The sequence below is a fragment of the Chlorocebus sabaeus genome, chromosome 14 (assembly GCF_047675955.1).
Source record: "Chlorocebus sabaeus isolate Y175 chromosome 14, mChlSab1.0.hap1, whole genome shotgun sequence".
NCBI classification, from domain to species: domain Eukaryota; kingdom Metazoa; phylum Chordata; class Mammalia; order Primates; family Cercopithecidae; genus Chlorocebus; species Chlorocebus sabaeus.
The window spans coordinates 26,898,429-26,916,270 of record NC_132917.1 but is presented as its reverse complement, the minus strand read 5'-3'; the positions used below and the strand labels follow the sequence as shown (position 1 = coordinate 26,916,270).

Here is a 17,842-nt window from a genome sequence, read left to right as displayed (position 1 = left end):
GAGAGAGAGGAAAAAAAAAGTGTTTATTATAGGCAACAACACAAATGGGAACTGGTATTTGTCTACACCAGGTGAGTGCAATTTTTCATCTTCCAATGGCAGCCTCAACCTTGAGGTGAATCCACTGGCCAAAGATGCCTTTCTAGGAAGCAGAGCTCCCTGGCTGGGCTAAGATAGATCAGATCGATCTTAGGTCAATGGTAAGACCTATGTGGTTCATGAAGTCTTGGCTTTTCGGCGTTGGGTCCCCCAAAGCAGAATGGAGATGGATAGAGTGGTGGATCCCAGAATCCCAAAGAACATAAGCAGTGAGAACGAGCCCTGTGAACAACAGACCAAAAAACATCCCCATACAACGTTGCACGAGGGCCACATCCTAACACCTAATTCTTTCCTAATATACCTATCACCTCGTCTAGGGCAATTCTATAGTTTTCCCCCTACAGGTAATTTGTATTAGCTCCTGGTCTTGTGGATCTCCTTTCTGAGAAGACTTGCTCTATGCATTCCTTGTATCCCTAGTTAGAAGGCCTAATTCCTCACCTGGCGCATACACTTGTATCCGTGGAAACCATCAGCACAAACACACTGCAAAAGACCTGGACCATCAGGTACACAAGATCCATTCTCAGGACACATTTCTGTGGGCCAGAGAGAAAGAGAGAACATCATTGCATACATCTCATTAGGCATATTTCTCAAATATCTGTTTCAACTTAGAGTCTCTCAATCATTGCTAGGATAAAGGAAGAGGAAAGAAGATTACAGATAAAAACAGTAACAATAATGTCAGGCCTCTGAGCCCAAGCTAAGCCATCATATCCCCTGTGACCTACACGTAAACATCCAGATGGCCTGAAGCAACTGAAGATCCACAAAAGTGAAAATAGCCTTAACTGATGACATTCCACCATTGGGATTTGTTTCTGCCCCACCCTAACTGATCAATGTACTTTGTGATCTCCCCCACCCTTAAGAAGGTTCTTTATAATTCTCCCTACCCTGAAGAAGGTTCTTTGTAATCTCCCCGACCCTTAAGAAGGTTCTTTGTAATTCTCCCCACCCTTGAGAATGTACTTTGGGAGATCCACCTCCTGCCCACAAAACATTGCTCCTAACTCCACCGCCTATCCCAAAACCTGTAAGAACTAATGATAATCCCACCACCCTTTGCTGACTCTCTTTTCAGACTCAGCCCTGTGAGTCTGCGCCCAGGTGAAATAAAGCCTTGTTGCTCACACGAGCCTGTTTGGTGGTCTCTTTACACGGACACGCATGAGACAAATAATATATCTTATCTTTTCTTTCAAAGGGGTTAGACCCCCAGAACTCTGAATGAAAGGCACTTAAGTAACTTTGTCTTTCTGATCTAAAGTGGAAAATACAAGGGAGAAAAGACAATTCCCAGAAGTTTGGAGGTAAGACAGCATACCTGGGTCCCCAGTGTTATTGCAAAGGTTCTTTTGCCCTTGACAGATTTGGTTGTCTATATAAGAGGTGATAGTATTCCAGGCATTAATTCCTCCAGGACAGTTGACATCTTGTGGCAGTATCCTAAAGAGAAATGTGGTCATAACATGCAAAGTTGCTAAACTCACAGCATCACCCTTCTTTGATTCTCTTCCCCATACCCTTACTCACAGAGTCTGGAGCTGAGTAAAGCCATGGAAGGTGTTGGCCAAGTCACCTTTGAGGGGGTTTGCTTGCAGGTCTCTGCAAAGCACACAATATTAGCACTTTCCCATCAACCTATACTATATTAGCCTTTTGGGTGGGAGGCACCTAACTACTTACATGATGACAGTGGTATATGCCTGATGAAAGTTTGGACCAGGGTCCTCCAGAGAACAGTTCTGGAGATCCAGCCTGAGGAAATAAAGTAATCAATATAACTGTGTGTTCCTCTTTTTCTTCAACCACAGCACGGTTTGTATTTGACTACACAACCCCCTTTTCAGCTAATAATTGAACACAGCTGTGTTCAGTCACACACTAGGAGCTGTGGTAGACATTTTAATTCTGCATTATCCAATAGAATCACCACTTGCCACATGTAACTACTTAAATTTAAGTTAATGTACCTTAGGCTGGGTGTAGTGGCTCACTCCTGTAATCCCAGCACTTAGGGAGGCCAAGCAGGGAGGATCACTTGAACCTAGGAATTTGAGACCAGCCTGGGCAATATGAGTGAGACCCTCACTCTATAGAGAAAAATTAACTTAAAAATTCAGTGTCTCATTTGCACTAGCCATATTTCAAGTGCAAATGGAATAACCACGTTAGTAGCTACCGTACTGGTTAGTACAGATATGGAACATTTTCTTTTTTCTTTCTTCAGACAGAGTCTTGCTCTGTTGCCCAAGCTAGAGTGCAGTGGCATGATCTCGGCTCCCTGCAACCTCCGATGATTCCCAGTTTCAAGCAATTCTCCTGCCTCGGCCTCCTGAGTAGCTGGGATTACAGGCACGCACCACCACGCCTGGCTAATTTTTGTATTTTTAGTAGAGACGGGGTTTCACCATGTTGGTCACGTTGGTCTCGAACTCCTGACCTCATGATCCGCCTGCCTTGGCTCCCAAAGTGCTGGGATTACAGGCGTGAGCCACCACGCCTGGCCCAGAACATTTTCATAATCACAGAAAGTTCTATTGGCCAGCACTGTTCTAATCGGTTATGCATCTATTGGGAGAAATCTGTGTTTCTTGTCTACATTAGTGAATCTCGTATTATGATTTTTCAGATCCACAGAGAGCCTTTAAATTAAAAAAAAAAAATGCAAGTCACATAAATCAAAGTTTTTTCCACATGTATTTTCTACCACAGATTGGTTGTAAACTGCTGGACATTAAGGATCATGCCACATTATTTTTTTTCTTCAATATCAACTGCTATCCATTCCTTCATTCTGCAAATATTTACTGAGTCCCTAAAAACTGCAAACACTGGGAGAATGTTAAAAAATATATAACACAGTATCTTAGCCTTTGAGTGGCTTACAATGTAGTTAGAGGAACAAGACCGCTGCCCAAAATAAAAGCACTGTAAACATTACAATATAAAAGAAACCACAGGATAGTGTATAAATATATTTGAGTGGACACTAAAGATTACAGAAAGTTTTTTAAGAAGGTATTACTGAATCACTTGAACCCAGGAGGCAGAGGGTGCAGCGAGCCGAGATCATGCCATTGCACTCCAGTCTGGGCAACGAAAGCAAAACTCCATCTCAAAAAAATGAATAAATAATAATTAAAAAAAGGTATTACTCTAGAACTTAATAGGAGTAGGAAAGTCACAAAATATGTTGGAAATGAAGGATGGATATGTCCTAATTTGGTGGAGGAAGGCAATTTCAGGTATGGAGAGAGGCCTGAACAAAGATGGAATGCCATTGAGGGTAGGCAAATCTGGCTGGTGCAGACCATTATGGAGGTTTCAGTGGACAAGCAATTGGAAATAATGTTGGAAAAGGGGTTTGGGACTAGTGTATGGTAGTTAATGGTTTGAATTTTGTCCTGAGAGCAACAGTTACTAACTGTAGTATTAAAGCAAGAGAGTGATAATGGAAACTGTCGGTTTTCTGAAAGCTTAATATAGAGAGGTATTTAGGTAGATGAAGGAAAAAAGAGAATGGAAGCAAAACAACATTTTGAGTTTGAAGTAAGGGTGCACTCAGTAGGAAATGCTTAATAGGAAGCTACAGGTACTCACATGTACCTGGAGTGTGGAAAGGTAAAAAGACACTAAAGAGATCTAGTTTTGGTAGACATCTGCGTGATGGTTACAGCTGAAACCATAATAGGTGGATTCTTAAAATAATATAAGGGTAGAAAAGCAGCCAGGCTAAGGAATGGCCTGTATCCAGTATCTAGGGATGTCTTCCCCTCACCCCAAGATGGTGCCCTTCTGATTCAGGCAGCAACGGGCATGCAGCATTAGTTCTCGTGTCGTTTTACAATAAAGGGCCACTTTTGACAAATTTTGCACACTCCCTGGACATTGAGTGCATATCTGCAGAAGAGAAAGAAACATTAGAACTCCAGAAAGAAAAGCCAAGAAAAGAACAAACGGCCATCAAGAATTAACTGCCAGTACACGTTTCCAGAATTCCTCTAACATCGGGCCGATAAATGGATAAATGGCTCGTGTCCTACCCTTGTAACAGGCTAGGCTAGGAGATGCCATGTCTTCCCCTAGAGTCCGGCGCCGAATCAGCTCTCCAGACACTTTCAGTACCAGACATCAGCCAGAGAAGGTCCTCATCTCTGAAGATCACTATTCAAACATATTTATTATGCTCTCTGCAAAGACTTCTCAAGTCCCAGTTTGGCCTGGTTTAAAAGGACCGGAGGTAGGTAAATAACTCATCAAGCATTACAAAGCAAAGTACAGCCCTACCACTGCACGATATATGGTGCTCGGGCGTAGAGAGCTTGCACAAGAGCCAGAGGACCCGTCTGTAGAAATAATGTAAAGTTACTCAAAAATTAAGGGACGAGATCAAGTTTCACAGATCTTTGGAAGTCGGCAGGACTGGGGCGCCGAAGGCCTGCACGACGTGAGCACTCGGGAACAGGACCTGGCTGGGCAGGGTCGGAAAGGGTCTGGGACGAAATCAGAGCCGCAGGCCGGCCGAGGGGAAAGGGGAGCCGCGGGCGAGCGAGACGCACGGCTGGCGAGCGACCCTGCTTCAGCCCGACCTCAAACTTGCTTCTGTACCTCGGGTAGCGCCAGAGCCCTTTCCACGCCCAGAGCGAGGAGCAGGGCGGCAGCCCAGCGCACCAGGGTCGTAAGACTACCCGGGCCGTGAGGCGCCATTTTCCGCTCCCTTAGTTCTCCGGTGCTCACGCGACCCGGCCCCGCGGCCCCGCCCCGCAGCGCGTCAGGCCCTCTTCCCCGGGCGTGGCCTAAGCGACCCGGTCCAGTCGCCCTGGGGCTGGCTGGGGGTTTCTCCTGCTTGCGGAGCTCTGCGCTGGTCTTCATGCGCCCCAGCCCTCTTTCGGGGACACTGGCCGCCCCTTATTCCTTTTCCCCTTTAATGAAGGCGACCCCTGTCGCCGCGCGGCTTCCCGGAGCCGACTGTAGGCTCCCTCAGCCCGGTGTTCCCCGCGTCCGGAAGCCAAGGTCGCGCCTTCGAAGAGACTCGGGTTCCTCCATCCGCCCTCAGTAAACATGGCGGCGCACCGAGCGGGGCGGGCAGGGGGCGGGGCCCCCGCGGGCTCCCGGCCAGGTCGCAGCGGCCCGGCTCTGGCTACCCACGTGTGGAGACCGGGCAGGTGGGCCTGCAGAGCGTGAGACGGTGCAGAGAGGCCCCAGGGAGCGGCGTCTGAGCTGGGGCGGGGGCAAAGGGGCAAGGGGGCGGGGAGGGGCGGGGAGGGGCGGGGAGGGGCGGAGCGAGCCGGCCTCCGGCGTGGGACTGAGAAGATATGAAGTGTGCGCGGTAAGGTGGTGGTCTCTGCCGCGTAGAGGGAAGCGGGAAACCAGGAGAGAACGAGGGTTAGGGTGATGGAGGAGGGAAGGGCAAATCGCAAACTCCGGCGGGAGGGCAGGAGCCTGGATCGCCCCGGGCACGTAGTCCCCTTCACCTCAATCCTGATAGCGCGTAGCGTCCCGGAGTCTGGCGAGGAGGTAGGAGCGGGATAGACGCTTCCCTAACTCATTTTCTTTGCCTTCCCAGGAAAAGGCTGCGATGTTGATCTCAGGAAGCACAAAGGGATCTTCCTAGCCCGGACTAAACCACAGAGGTAAGGGAGTGCGTCGCTGCCCCAGGGTGGGCCAGCGCCCTGACTGAAGGGCGCCAGGGGATCCCTGCTCCCGGAGTGACAGTGTTGGTTAGGGCCAGCCAAAAAGCTCCTTAATGCCAGCCCAAGCGATCATCTCAAGTAGCCGACCCATGCTTCCCTTCCACATTCCCCCCATGGTGTCTGCCTGGAAGCTCCTGAAAGGTTTACGTTTAGCTCACTGGCAAGTTTTCTAAGGTGTTAGTAGCTAGTAGCATTTTGAGGGCCCCTAAAGCCTTTCACACCTTGAGGAATTATAAGCTCCAGGACAGATTTTGAGGGAATCTTTTTGGAATAGTTAGTCCTGCAGTGGTCTCATTGCGTTTTGTAGGAGTCAGTATGATCCACTGCAGTGTGTGACCAAAGTGAGTTCAAGTTTTTTTTTTTTTTGGAGAAGGAGTCTCACTCTGTCGCCCAGGCTGGAGTGCAGGGGCACGATCTTGGCTCACTGCAAGCTCCGCGTCCCGGGTTCACGCCATTCTCCTGCCTCAACCTCCCGAGTAGCTGGGATTATAGGTGCCCGCCACCGCGCCCGGCTAAATTGTATTTTTAGTAGAGATGGGGTTTCACCGTGTTAGCCAGGATGGTCTCGATCTCCTGACCTCGTGGTCCGCCTGCCTCGCCTTCCAAAGTGCTGGGATTACAAGTGTGAGCCAGGGCGCCTGGCCGAGTTCGGGTTTTTAAAAGGGGTCCCACATCACGCGTGTAATCCCAGCACTTTGGGAGGCCGAGGCAGGCGGATCATGAGGTCAGGAGTTTGAGATCAGCCTGGCCAATATGGTGAAGTCCCGTCTCTACTAAAAATACAAAAAAAAAAAAAAAAATTAGCTGGGTGCGGTAGCACATGCCTGTAGTCCTAGCTACTCAGGAGACTGAGGCAGAAGAATCACTTGAACTCAGGAGGCAGAGGTTGCAGTGAGCCGAAATCGTGTCACTGCACTCCAGCCTGGGTGACAGAGTGAGACTCCGTCTCCAAAAAAAAGGGGCATTCCCACAATCTGCTGTTTGTGCCTTAGTGTGTTATAGTTGTAGTGAAACAACAGCTAGCTCTTCCTCTTGGCCCCCCTCTTTCTGGAGAAATGTAAGTCCAAAGGTTTGGATCAATGTAGAGTTTTTAGAAAACCATAGATCTGTTCTCAGAATCTGGTCTGTTGCTAAGTCAGGTTTTTCCTGTCTTCCCTGGGGCTCTCTCAGGCCATCCACGAGAATTCTCCATACATCATGCAAATAGAATTTTATCAGGAAGTCCCATCAGCAGAGTGTCTTTATTTCTGTACCTCGGTTTCCCACACTGGGACTTTCCTTCCTGTCTCTGGCCACCTACCTGTCTATACCACTAACCCTATAGTGTTCTGTGTTCTTTGCACACCGGAGACATCTTTTCTCTTACTCTCCAGTAGTTCCCATCATCTCTATCATAGCAGCAAAAACTTGCCAAGGACAATGAGAAAACTCAGGATGTTGCAATGTGCAAAGGCCCAGGGCATGTTTAGGTTAAACCAGAGTTTAAGCCTGTTGGGCATCTTGTAGACATGTGATCCAAGAGTTGCCAGCTCTTATTTTCCCTCTTTATTGGCCCCAAGAGGTTCAGAGTTCAGGTTTAGTCTGCATGAGGCCATATCTTGCCAGCCAGACAGTGTCTGCCCAAGAACACACTGTGGGAGAGCCGAAAGAGAGCCTAATCTTTCTCCTAGTGGGCAAAAGGAGAAGACACACTTTATGTTAGTCTGTCTCTTGATTAGTTGAAATCTAAACTATGTCCTGTGAATGACTGACTACAACACTCTGCTCCTGCCCTGGTTCTGGGAATAGTGAGGACAGGGCCGTTGGTGAACACCTGTCATAGCTGCAGACAGCACTGTTTCTTTCTCTCTTGTTTTGTACCATGCTGCATAACCTTGAGCAAGTTATTTAATCTCTCAGTTTTCTTGTGATAACTGTAGAGTATTCATGTCTTAACCTGAGACATGCTGTTTTGAAAGCGTTAGCTTCATTATGTGTTACTACTAATGTTTATAAAGCACCTCACACACTGCTGGGTTACATAGCAGGTGTTCAACAAATGTTAACTGTTATCATGTTAGGCTGTCTAACTACATGGCATTCTCTGGTGTTTTTCCCCCGTACCAGTAAGTACCCCGGAGGATTGCCTCTGAAGATAATGTGATACACATGGAGAACAGACAGGGTGGATGGTGAATCCCTAGACCTGGGTTCTAATTTACACTCTAACAATAGTGGGCTCTGTGCTTTTGTTTGGAAAGGTCACTTGAACCATCTGAGCTTTAGTGTGTTTATCTGTGAAATGGTCAGTGGTGGGGAGTTGGTTGTAATAGTGGTATCCAAAGATTTAAGATTTTAAATATTATGATCCCTTCCCTCTTTCTCGGAGGATTACGGTGTATTCTTGGAGGATTAACATTTCTTGTGTAGGAGTTAGAAAATCAACTTTCAACTTTCCCATCTTTTCAGTTCCTTCATTCCAACTCCCTTCCGCACAGAGTGCCAAGAGTACTTTAGGCTGAAAGCCTAATCCATCTAGGAATGCTGTTGAATGTGAGCTCCCTCTTCCCTGTTCTGGAGCCTCTAGGGCTGAGTTGGAGTTTGGGGGCCATAGGGTGATAGGGCCATTTGGAACATAGCGATTCGTTCCCTGAAGGGGCCAGAACAAATGACTGCTGAGCTTCACCCCACCCCCAGTTCCTGATCTCTCACCTCAGCTACTCATAGAGCCAGATCCTCAGCTCCTGCAGCTCCAGGCAACTCTGCCTCAGAACAGGGATTGCTTCTCCAGGTAGGTGTCTGTCCTCAGCAGGATGCAACCACTCTCTTTGGCTGGTCCCTTTGCCTCTCAGCTCCCTGGCTGGGTTGCTTCTCTCCAAAACGGAGAATCGTAACTCTGAAACCCTGACTCCAGCATGATGCCCTCTCACCTTTCCTGTCTCACTTTTGAATCCAGCCGCTCTTGCTGCATCTGCTCTTGACTGTGGTGTTGCAGGTAGAGGGGGCTGAGAGGTGGGTGGCAGCGAGCACTTATCTAGTGGTGTTGGGGAGAACCTTAAGAAAGGGGTTCGGAGTGGTTGGCCTAGGGATGCCTGAAATGGAGTCTGTGGCTGCCACAGAGGCAGTCCCACTGATGATCAGTTAGAAGGGTGACACTGGGGATCTCAGGAAGCGAGGGCCGAGGCCAGCCAGGGTCAGCAGGGGAAGCCCTGCTGCCATTAGTCTCCATGTTGTGTTTCCTGCTGGGCTGTGGCGCCAGGCTGGGCTCTGCTGGCTTAGTGTATTGTAGTGACTGGGTCTCTGCCTTTAAGTGGGGTCAGGAAATTTTGCAAAGAAACTTAGGCTAGAGTTTATTTTTATTTTGGTACTCGGGTGGAGACCTAAGAAGGTTCTTGAATTTCACAGCTCTGCATACTCAAAGGTCCTGGCCAAGTTATATTGTCTCCTGGCTGTCTCACTCTGATGCTTCTCCCTCACTTCTGTCCCCTACCAAACCCATACCAGGGCCTCCAGACCTTGAAGGGCTACCTTTATGCTGACTGGTCCACTTCTGATGGCATGTGATGTACAAGGCCCAAGGGTGAATGGCTACCAAAGCAAGATAGGCCTCACTAAGAGCTAATTCCTTTGCAGCTCACCCTGGACAGTATTGTTCCGTGGAGGAAGACTGTGAGACTGTGGCTGGGAGCCAGATTGTAGCCACCCATCCGCCCCTGCCCTGCCCCAGAGCCCTGGAGCAGCAGCTGGCTGCAGATCACAGGCACAGTGAGGATATGAGTGTAGGGGTGAGCACCTCAGCCCCCGTTTCCCCAACCTCGGGCACAAGCGTGAGCATGCCCGCCTTCTCCCTCGTGGACTACGTGGTGTTCATCCTGCTGCTGGTTCTCTCTCTTGCCATTGGGCTCTACCATGCTTGTCGTGGCTGGGGCCGGCATACTGTTGGTGAGCTGCTGATGGCGAACCGCAAAATGGGCTGCCTTCCGGTGGCACTGTCCCTGCTGGCCACCTTCCAGTCAGCCGTGGCCATCCTGGGTGTGCCGTCAGAGATCTACCGATTTGGGACCCAGTATTGGTTCCTGGGCTGCTGCTACTTTCTGGGGCTGCTCATACCTGCACACATCTTCATCCCCGTTTTCTACCGCCTACATCTCACCAGTGCCTATGAGGTGAGCAGGGACGGAAGGGAGAAGCACGTGGGACACTGGGGTTGGGGTGGAGAGGAGGGACAGGGACATAGGAAGGACCTGGGACCCTAGACCTCCTCCACCTAATGAGAGGGACAGAAAACTCAATTGTGTGTTTGTAATTCTTTCTCAGTGATGTCAGGAGTAGGGGCAGGATTGGAGAGGAGGGTGCTGTGCCGAGTGGGACTCAGAGTGGGTATGGGTTGGATATTCCCTCATGTTCCTGAGCGTCTTGAGGGAAGTTGTGTGTGAGTTGTCGGGGTGAAGTCAGGAGGAAAATCTTTTTTCTGTATACCCAGTACCTGGAGCTTCGATTCAATAAAACTGTTCGAGTGTGTGGAACTGTGACTTTCATCTTTCAGATGGTAAGCAGAATGAGGCTAGAAACCGAGCCTGGGGCATGTTGGGGGACCTGAATTCAAGTGTGCTGCAGGAATTGGAGTCTCCCCTGCTCTCAGACTGGCAGGATTGAAATTCCTGCTAGAGGGTCAGCATCTGTGAGGCCCCCAGAGGCATCCTGCTGCCCATGCCTTCTAATTCCAACACAGATACTATGGTGGCAGCAAGCCAGAATTTGAGAGAAGGAAGAGGGAAGTGAGCCTAGGTGAGGGGAAGCCATGGGCATATTGGCACTGAGGCCCATCTTTCTTCCTCTCTCTTCCCACCCTCCTCCTGCCCCCTTACATTTTTTCCACATGCAACAGGTGATCTACATGGGAGTTGTGCTCTATGCTCCGTCATTGGCTCTCAATGCAGGTGAGGAGTCACAGCGCCCCTGGCTTTCAGCCATGGCAGGCTAGGAAAGCACCTTTGGGAGAGGCAGATGGAGGAGCGTGTACGGAAAAGAACCTGACCTTGGATGGGGAATTAATTCACTGCTTGGGGCCTTGGGTGGGTCTCTACCAGAGGAAGGCTTGGTCCACCTCTATTGAAAGCTAGTAACGTGTTACCATGTCTATCTAAACTGGTTAATCAGCACCTTTTGGTGGAGCTCTGCAAACAATTTTTTCTATTGTGGTGAATGATTTATTTCATTGTTAATGACCAAATGCTTTATCTCTGTGGCGTGACACGATTGCCCTACCAGGGCTTCTCCCCTGGGGAACCCTTTTCCAGGGATAAAAATGTGGCTTCTATGCTTACAGTGACTGGCTTTGATCTGTGGCTGTCCGTGCTGGCCCTAGGCATTGTCTGTACCATCTATACAGCTCTGGTAAGTGCAGTAAGCCCTGGTGGGGGGAGGGGAAGGGATGAAGTAAGGAGGGGAGATGGGAAGAGAAGGAAAAGAAGAGATAAGCTGAGAATATAGGTGAGAATATAGGTGAAATTCTAGGGTGGTAAGAAATAGGATTTAGCAGTGGGGGTGGTATATGAAGGTAGAGGATGGGATGGGAATGATGTCAACAGGGTCACAGCAATTATGTGCCTAACGGCAGGAGAGTCCCCTCACTGGTAACATGTCCTTAGGGTGGATGGTTTCAGGAGTGTCCAAGGGAGAGAATATAGTCATGGGTTCTTAGTTTCTGTTTCTGGTTGGGTCAGTAAAGCCCCTTCCTCATCTCTCTTTTATACTTACCACCAGAGATAGAAACTAAAAACTGGCTTCAGGCTGCAAAAAGCCTAAAACAAAACAAAATGGAACAACAATAAGGCGGGTTGGACGAGCTGGGTTTAGAAGGCCTCTGTGGCAGGTTTGCTGTGCTTTCCTTGCAGGGTGGGCTGAAGGCCGTCATCTGGACAGATGTGTTCCAAACGGTGGTCATGTTCCTTGGGCAGCTGGCAGTTATCACTGTGGGGTCAGCCAAGGTGGGCGGCTTGGGGCGTGTGTGGGCTGTGGCTTCCCAGCACGGCCGCATCTCTGGGTTTGAGTAAGTATACCCCTACTCCCGGCTGGGGTCTGCAGTGCCTGGGCGCTGAGCCCATCCTTGAGGGCTCGGGGCTATAGTAAGCAGAGTGCAAACTGGGAAGCCTAAGGTGTAACAGCAGACAGTGGGAAACTGGTCCTGCAGAGATGGCGGGTGATTACAGGTGCTCAGCTAATGTTTATGGAGAGTCAGGACATTACCTGGGATGAGTACCTGGAACGAGGCTGGGGTGGAAGAATGGAGCCTCCCTCTAACTGGCTGTGCTGTCTCTTGAGTGCACCCAGCTTCTTGCCTTCAGTCATCCCCTTGGCCCTAGCAGTGGTGTCTCTCCTCTCCTGTCACTGACTCCTGTTGCCAAGAGGGCAGGAAGGCTATATCTCTGGGGCTTTGCACAATGACTGGGTGGGTGTCTGTTACAGGTTGAATCCAGACCCCTTTGTGCGGCACACCTTCTGGACCTTGGCCATCGGGGGTGTCTTCATGATGCTCTCCTTATACGGAGTGAACCAGGCTCAGGTGCAGCGGTACCTCAGTTCCCGCACGGAGAAGGCTGCTATGCTGTGAGTGCAGCAGCGACAGGAAGGGAGCAGAGCAAGGTCTAGGGGAAGGGGTTCCCCAGAGATAATTGGGGTGGGGCAGAATGCCAGAGTACATACACATCCACTGTGTTCAGGATGTGGGTCTCCTTTCTGGAGGTCAGGGGCACATGCCTGAGGGCATCTGTTAACGCCGTCTCTCCTCCTGGCACCGACATCTTTTGCAGCTCCTGTTATGCAGTGTTCCCCTTCCAGCAGGTGTCCCTCTGCGTGGGCAGCCTCATTGGCCTAGTCATGTTCACGTATTACCAGGAGTATCCCATGAGCATTCAGCAGGCTCAGGCAGCCCCAGACCAGGTGAGAAGGCCCTATCCTGTTCCCTTGAGGGCAGGCCAGGCCCCACAACGGGAGTGTCTAGGTAGGAAAGGACTGACTACAGAAAGGACTCCCACCCTGGGTGGGAAATGATTGTAAAATCCTTTCCCACTCTAAGATGCTAGGAATCTAGCATGTGAGGATCCTGGTCCCTAGCGTCTAACCACAGTGCTCATCCTACTGGGGTGAGGACCTACCCTTACTGACTCCCCACTGGGCTCCATGTGCTCTGCTGGGAGCTGTCACATACCTGGTCTCACCTAACCTCTAACAGCCTCATTTCACAGAGGAGAAAACAGACTCAATGAGGTAGTCAGTAAGCAGAAGTTACACTGGTAGCCAGAAACAGAGCTGCGGGCGAATTGTGTCATTCCCTCTGCAGAGCCTATTTTCTCTCCACTTAATGTGTAGACACTTGGGTCAGCAGAGATGCCCCAGGCCCTGGCTTCCCTTCTAACGCACCCAGTCTCAATAGACTCGCTGGGGCACATGCAAAGGGAGCTTCTCTGCAGAGCCGGCCCTGGGAAGGCCCCTCTCTGAGGACTGCTCTGCACCTCCGTTCTGCTTGCAGTTCGTCCTGTACTTTGTGATGGATATCCTGAAGGGCCTGCCGGGCCTGCCAGGGCTCTTCATTGCCTGCCTCTTCAGCGGCTCCCTCAGGTACCCCCTTTGACCATTTCTCTCAGACCTGGTGCACCTGACCCCTGTTGGGTACAAGGTGATGGGTGGAGCAGGGTGGTGGCGGGCGGGGAGTCCCAGTCACAGTGAGTCTCTCACTGTGTCTGTCCCATCTGTGTGGATGACAAGGGATAGCTCATCTTTGTAGGGCAGAGCACATTTTCTCTTAAGAGATACCCCTGTTTTGGTTAAGAGTTCTTTTATGGTACCAGAAATTCATCTGCTCAAATGAAACCCATATTCACATTCAAAAAAGGACTGTGTCCTTGCCTTCCAGGCCCACTCTGAGGTGGTGTCAAGTCCAACTATGAGGAGGTTTCTTGGTGGTACCTGTCATCTCCCCTTTAGGACACCATCTCCACAGAGTCCCACAGAGCTGACAATTTTGCCTTGCTCAACTTCTCATCCTCTTCTTTTTCAGCACTATATCCTCTGCTTTTAATTCATTGGCAACTGTTACGATGGAAGACCTGATTCGACCTTGGTTCCCTGAGTTCTCTGAAGCCCGGGCCATCATGCTTTCCAGAGGCCTCGGTGGGGTTACGCTTCCTCATCTCTTCAGTCTGGGTCTTTCTAAGCTACACCCTGACCACTGTCATAAGTCTGCTGTAAAACACCCACTTTATTCGGGGCTCAGCACTTGCCTAACGAGGCACACAACCTTCCCTGCATGCATGGTTGTTTACATCTCAGGGCATGTCCTAGGGAGGTCTCTGAGTCACATAGGAGTGAGGACTTGGTAGGAGGAAGCTGCAGCATGATGTAATATGCCTTTTGTGTCAAAGGAGACAGAGATGGTAGTTTGGCTGCGCAGGGAGCCTTGCTTTATCCCATTGCTTGTGTTAACTCACACCTTCTTGTTTCCTCTCCTTTACCCCCAGCCTTTGGCTATGGGCTACTTTGTCTAGGAATGGCCTATATTTCCTCCCAGATGGGACCTGTGCTGCAGGTAATAACTGTAGAGGGTAGGAAGCAATTTTAAGGGAGAGAAGGGATTGATTGAAGCAGGAAGTTGAGAAGGGCAGCTATATTGAGGGGAATGACGGGGGGCAGTTGTAAGAGACTCCCCTTTGATGGACCATCTTTACCGTGAACAGACTTCTAAGCAGCCAGAGGATCCAGGGTCATTCCTGGGATATTGTAGGCCAAGAGAGAGCCTCAGAGGAGAACCCAAAACACATCCCTCTCCATCAGCCCCCCATCAGCCTTTCCTGCCCTCTAGAGTCTTTTTTTTTTTTTTTTTGAGATGGAGTCTCATTCTGTTGCTCAGGCTGGAGTGCAGTGGTGCGATCTCGGCTGACTGCAACCTCTGCCTCCTGGGTTCAAGCGATTCTCCTGTCTCAGCCTCCCAAGTAACTGAGGGACTATAGGCATGTGCCAGCATGTCTGGATAATTTTTGTATTTTTAGTAGAGATAGGGTTTTACCATGTTGGCCAGGCTAGTCTTGAACTCCTGACCTCAGGTGATCCTCCCGCCTCGGCCTCCCAAACTGCTGGAATGATAGGTGTGAGCCACCGCCCAGCAACCTCTGGAGTTCTGATTGTTCCCATAGAAGAGACAGATCTGATGAGTGGGGCTCCAAGGCCATGGCGGGTGGCTGTGCTCAATGGTGAATCTGGGCATTTCTGAGTCTGTGCTCTTTTTTCTTTTCTTCTTGCCCGGTCCTCCTAGGCAGCAATCAGCATCTTTGGCATGGTTGGGGGACCGCTGCTGGGACTCTTCTGCCTTGGAATGTTCTTTCCGTGTGCCAACCCTCCTGTGAGTGATGCATCTGGACCCACAGTCATGTGTAGCAGGATGGGTCTGCGGGTTGGCAGGGCTCTCACCAGGAGACCTGAGGACTGCTGTGAGGGCTGGCACGGCTGGCCCTGTGACAGGCGTGCACCGTGTCTCGGCAGGGTGCTATCGTAGGCCTGTTGTCTGGACTTGTCATGGCCTTCTGGATCGGTATCGGGAGCATCGTGACCAGCATGGGCTCCAGCATGCCACCCTCTTCCACTAATGGGTCCAACTTCTCCCTGCCCACCAATCTAACCATTGCCACTGCAACCACACTGATGCCCTTGACTACCGTCTCCAAGTAAGGCAGGGCTTGCTGTCTTTCCCCTTGTTTTCTCAAAGCCCACCTTTGAGTTTGAGGGCTTTCACAGGGGTCTTGCTAAGGGATGGGCCACCAGAGGCTCCAGGGAAATGTTGGGTATTGGGTCCCAAGACCCTGGGACCATGCAGGCAAGTAGAAACTAGTGCCCAAGGAATGCCCTGCCAACGAATTGCTAATTGTCTTCCCCTCTGCTCTTCCCAGGCCTACAGGGCTGCGGCGGTTCTATTCCTTGTCCTACTTATGGTACAGCGCTCACAACTCCACCACAGTCATTGTGGTGGGCCTGATTGTCAGTCTACTCACCGGTGAGGGTGTGGGATCGCGGTGCAGACGAGCACCGAGGGGTTAACAGAGGGCCCTAAGGGACTCTACTGTCTAGGGAGAAAGGCTCCTGCCCTCTGACCTCTTGGGTGTCAGTAGCTGTCAGGCTTTTCTACTGGGATGTACGATGTGGGTGGGGGCTGGGGTATCTGGGGGCCAAGGGAGGACATGGGGCCTGCTGCTATGGATGGTTCCACGCAGAGACTCAGAAGCACGTTTCCCTTCAGGGAGAATGCGAGGCCGGTCCCTGAACCCTGCGACCATTTACCCAGTGTTGCCGAAGCTCCTGGCCCTCTTGCCCTTGTCCTGGCAGAAGCGGCTCCACTGCAGGAGCTATGGCCAGGTAGCACCTAATGTCCAAGTGACCCCTCCCATCCCTCTGCAGATGCCACTGACTCTTCTACCCCTTCTACCCCTTTTCTCTGCCCCTGCCCCCGGTGCCCCTCTCAGGATCAGCTAAGCCTGGGCTGTCCCCACACAGCTGTCTCAGGTTCTACCCACAGGGCTGCACTCCCTTGGAGGGGCAGAAGGATCTCAGGGCTCGGGGAGCTCAGCCCCGGCCTGGGCTGGTCAGCTCCCCTCCCCAGCCCACCCTGCACTGCCCACTGTGCTGTGCTCTCCCTCTTTTCCCCCATTCTCCCTCCCACACCCAGCCTTGTTGGGCTGCCTTCTAGCGGGGACGTTTTCTGTGTGAATCCTGTCACCACCTGTCGTCCATTTTCACCAGTTCCACCCCTTTGGCTTTGTGTTTGCAGGACCACCTCGTGGACACCGGTGTGTTTCCCGAGAAGCCGAGGAATGGTGTGCTGGGGGACAGCAGAGACAAGGAGCCCATGGCCCTGGATGACACAGCTTATCAGGGGAGCAGCTCCACCTGCATCCTCCAGGAGACCTCCCTGTGATGTTGACTCAGGACCCTGCCTCTGTCCTCACTGTGCCAGGCCATAGCCAGAGGCCACCCTGTAGTACAGGGATGAGTCTTGATGTGTTCTGCAGGGACAGATCTGGATGATCTAGCTCGTACCAAAGGACCTTGTTCTTCCCTGCAGGAGAAGCTGTCACATCTCGAGCTGTGAGGCACCGTTTCTCTCTCGCTTGCCAATCTGTTTTTTTAAAGGATGAGGCTCGTAGGGAGCAGGATCATGCCAGAAATAGGGATAGAAGTGCATCCTCTGGGAAAAAGATAATGACTTCTGATTCAACATAGCCAGAGTCCTTTGAAGTAAGTGGCTAGAAACAGCACTCTGGTTATAACTGCCCCAGGGCCCGATTCAGGACTGACTCTCCACCATAAAACTGGAAGCTGCTTCCCTTGTAGTCAGTCCGCATCTCAGTACCAGTTCTGCCAGCCACAGTGAGCCCGTTATTACTTTCACATTGTCTGTGACACTCAAGCCCCTCTCATTTTTATCTGTCTACCTCCATTCTGAAGAGGGAGGTTTTGGTGTCCCTGGGCCTCTGGGAATAGAAGGTCCATTTATCTCCTTTGTGTAGAGCAAGCAAGTTTTCTGCCTCACTTTCTCCGTCCTCCACCTCTGAGATGGACACTTAGAGACAGGGCAAATATGGATCCAAGAAACCAGGGCCATGACCGGGTCCACTGTGGAGCAGCCATCTATCTACCCGACTCCTGAGCCAGGCTGCCGTGGTGTCATTTCTGTCATCTATGCTCCGTTTCCTTTTGGAGTTTCTTCCCCACATATCTATTCCTGGGGAATAAAAACTACCATTGGACCTAGAATTTGGGCTCCTGTACTGTCTCCACCTGCTCTTGTCCACCCCACTGCATCCCCTGGTGAGGATAAGGAGTCCCATCCTATGTACAGGTCACCTTCCTGTGCTCAGGAGGGGGGCTGCGGCTTCAAGTCTCTGCTGTCCCCGTGTCTGCAGGGGACAGCGTTGTGCTCACCAGGATGGAAGATGCACACCCTCTCCTAAGGCTTCTCATCCCCTGGGGCTTACTTAGTCACTCCCTTCTCCGGCCCCACTTTCCCTTTG

General features: G+C 50.8%; 2 protein-coding genes across 12 annotated transcripts; one reads left to right on the top strand and one right to left on the bottom strand.

Moving 5' to 3' along the window:
* Positions 1-4: 4 nt before the first annotated feature.
* ATRAID (all-trans retinoic acid induced differentiation factor) lies at positions 5-4,983 on the bottom strand. Of its 2 annotated transcripts, none has more exons than XM_007971160.3 (7): positions 4,720-4,983; positions 3,890-4,011; positions 1,795-1,866; positions 1,642-1,713; positions 1,433-1,554; positions 544-641; positions 5-321 (listed from the first exon to the last, which is right to left on the bottom strand). In XM_007971160.3, the coding sequence occupies exons 1-7, from the start codon at positions 4,981-4,983 to the stop codon at positions 217-219; spliced, it is 855 nt and encodes a 284-aa protein (XP_007969351.3). In that variant the 3' UTR covers positions 5-216. The 2 variants fall into 2 exon arrangements, with proteins under 2 accessions (XP_007969351.3, XP_007969352.3); XM_007971161.3 differs by having other exon boundaries at positions 4,155-4,855.
* Positions 4,984-5,074: 91 nt separating this feature from the next.
* Positions 5,075-17,585, top strand: SLC5A6 (solute carrier family 5 member 6). 10 transcript variants are annotated; one of them, XM_038006702.2, is made up of 18 exons: positions 5,171-5,276; positions 5,678-5,744; positions 8,501-8,574; positions 9,417-9,949; positions 10,267-10,332; positions 10,672-10,723; positions 11,113-11,180; positions 11,681-11,835; positions 12,252-12,392; positions 12,596-12,725; positions 13,315-13,403; positions 13,843-13,955; positions 14,303-14,370; positions 15,094-15,180; positions 15,321-15,502; positions 15,725-15,828; positions 16,072-16,187; positions 16,600-17,585. In XM_038006702.2, exons 4-18 carry the CDS (start codon positions 9,557-9,559, stop codon positions 16,744-16,746), a joined length of 1,911 nt encoding a protein of 636 aa, XP_037862630.1. In that variant the 5' UTR covers positions 5,171-5,276; positions 5,678-5,744; positions 8,501-8,574; positions 9,417-9,556; the 3' UTR covers positions 16,747-17,585. The 10 variants fall into 10 exon arrangements, with proteins under 10 accessions (XP_037862623.1, XP_037862630.1, XP_037862629.1 ...); XM_038006701.2 differs by having other exon boundaries at positions 8,481-8,574; XM_038006698.2 differs by having other exon boundaries at positions 8,440-8,574.
* Positions 17,586-17,842: the final 257 nt, after the last annotated feature.

Bases quoted from the DNA above. Each gene is read 5' to 3' on its own strand.
- SLC5A6 (XM_038006695.2), top strand. From the start codon at position 9,557: ATGAGTGTAGGGGTGAGCACCTCAGCCCCCGTTTCCCCAACCTCGGGC. The intron at 10,333-10,671 runs GTAAGCAGAATG...CACATGCAACAG, and splicing joins TGACTTTCATCTTTCAGATG to GTGATCTACATGGGAGTTGT. The intron at 12,726-13,314 runs GTGAGAAGGCCC...TTCTGCTTGCAG, and splicing joins CTCAGGCAGCCCCAGACCAG to TTCGTCCTGTACTTTGTGAT.
- ATRAID (XM_007971160.3), bottom strand. From the start codon at position 4,983: ATGAAGACCAGCGCAGAGCTCCGCAAGCAGGAGAAACCCCCAGCCAGC. The intron at 4,012-4,719 runs GTACAGAAGCAA...TCTCTTCTGCAG, and splicing joins GGGCTCTGGCGCTACCCGAG to ATATGCACTCAATGTCCAGG. The intron at 322-543 runs GTGAGGAATTAG...TGTTGTTCACAG, and splicing joins GATACAAGTGTATGCGCCAG to GGCTCGTTCTCACTGCTTAT.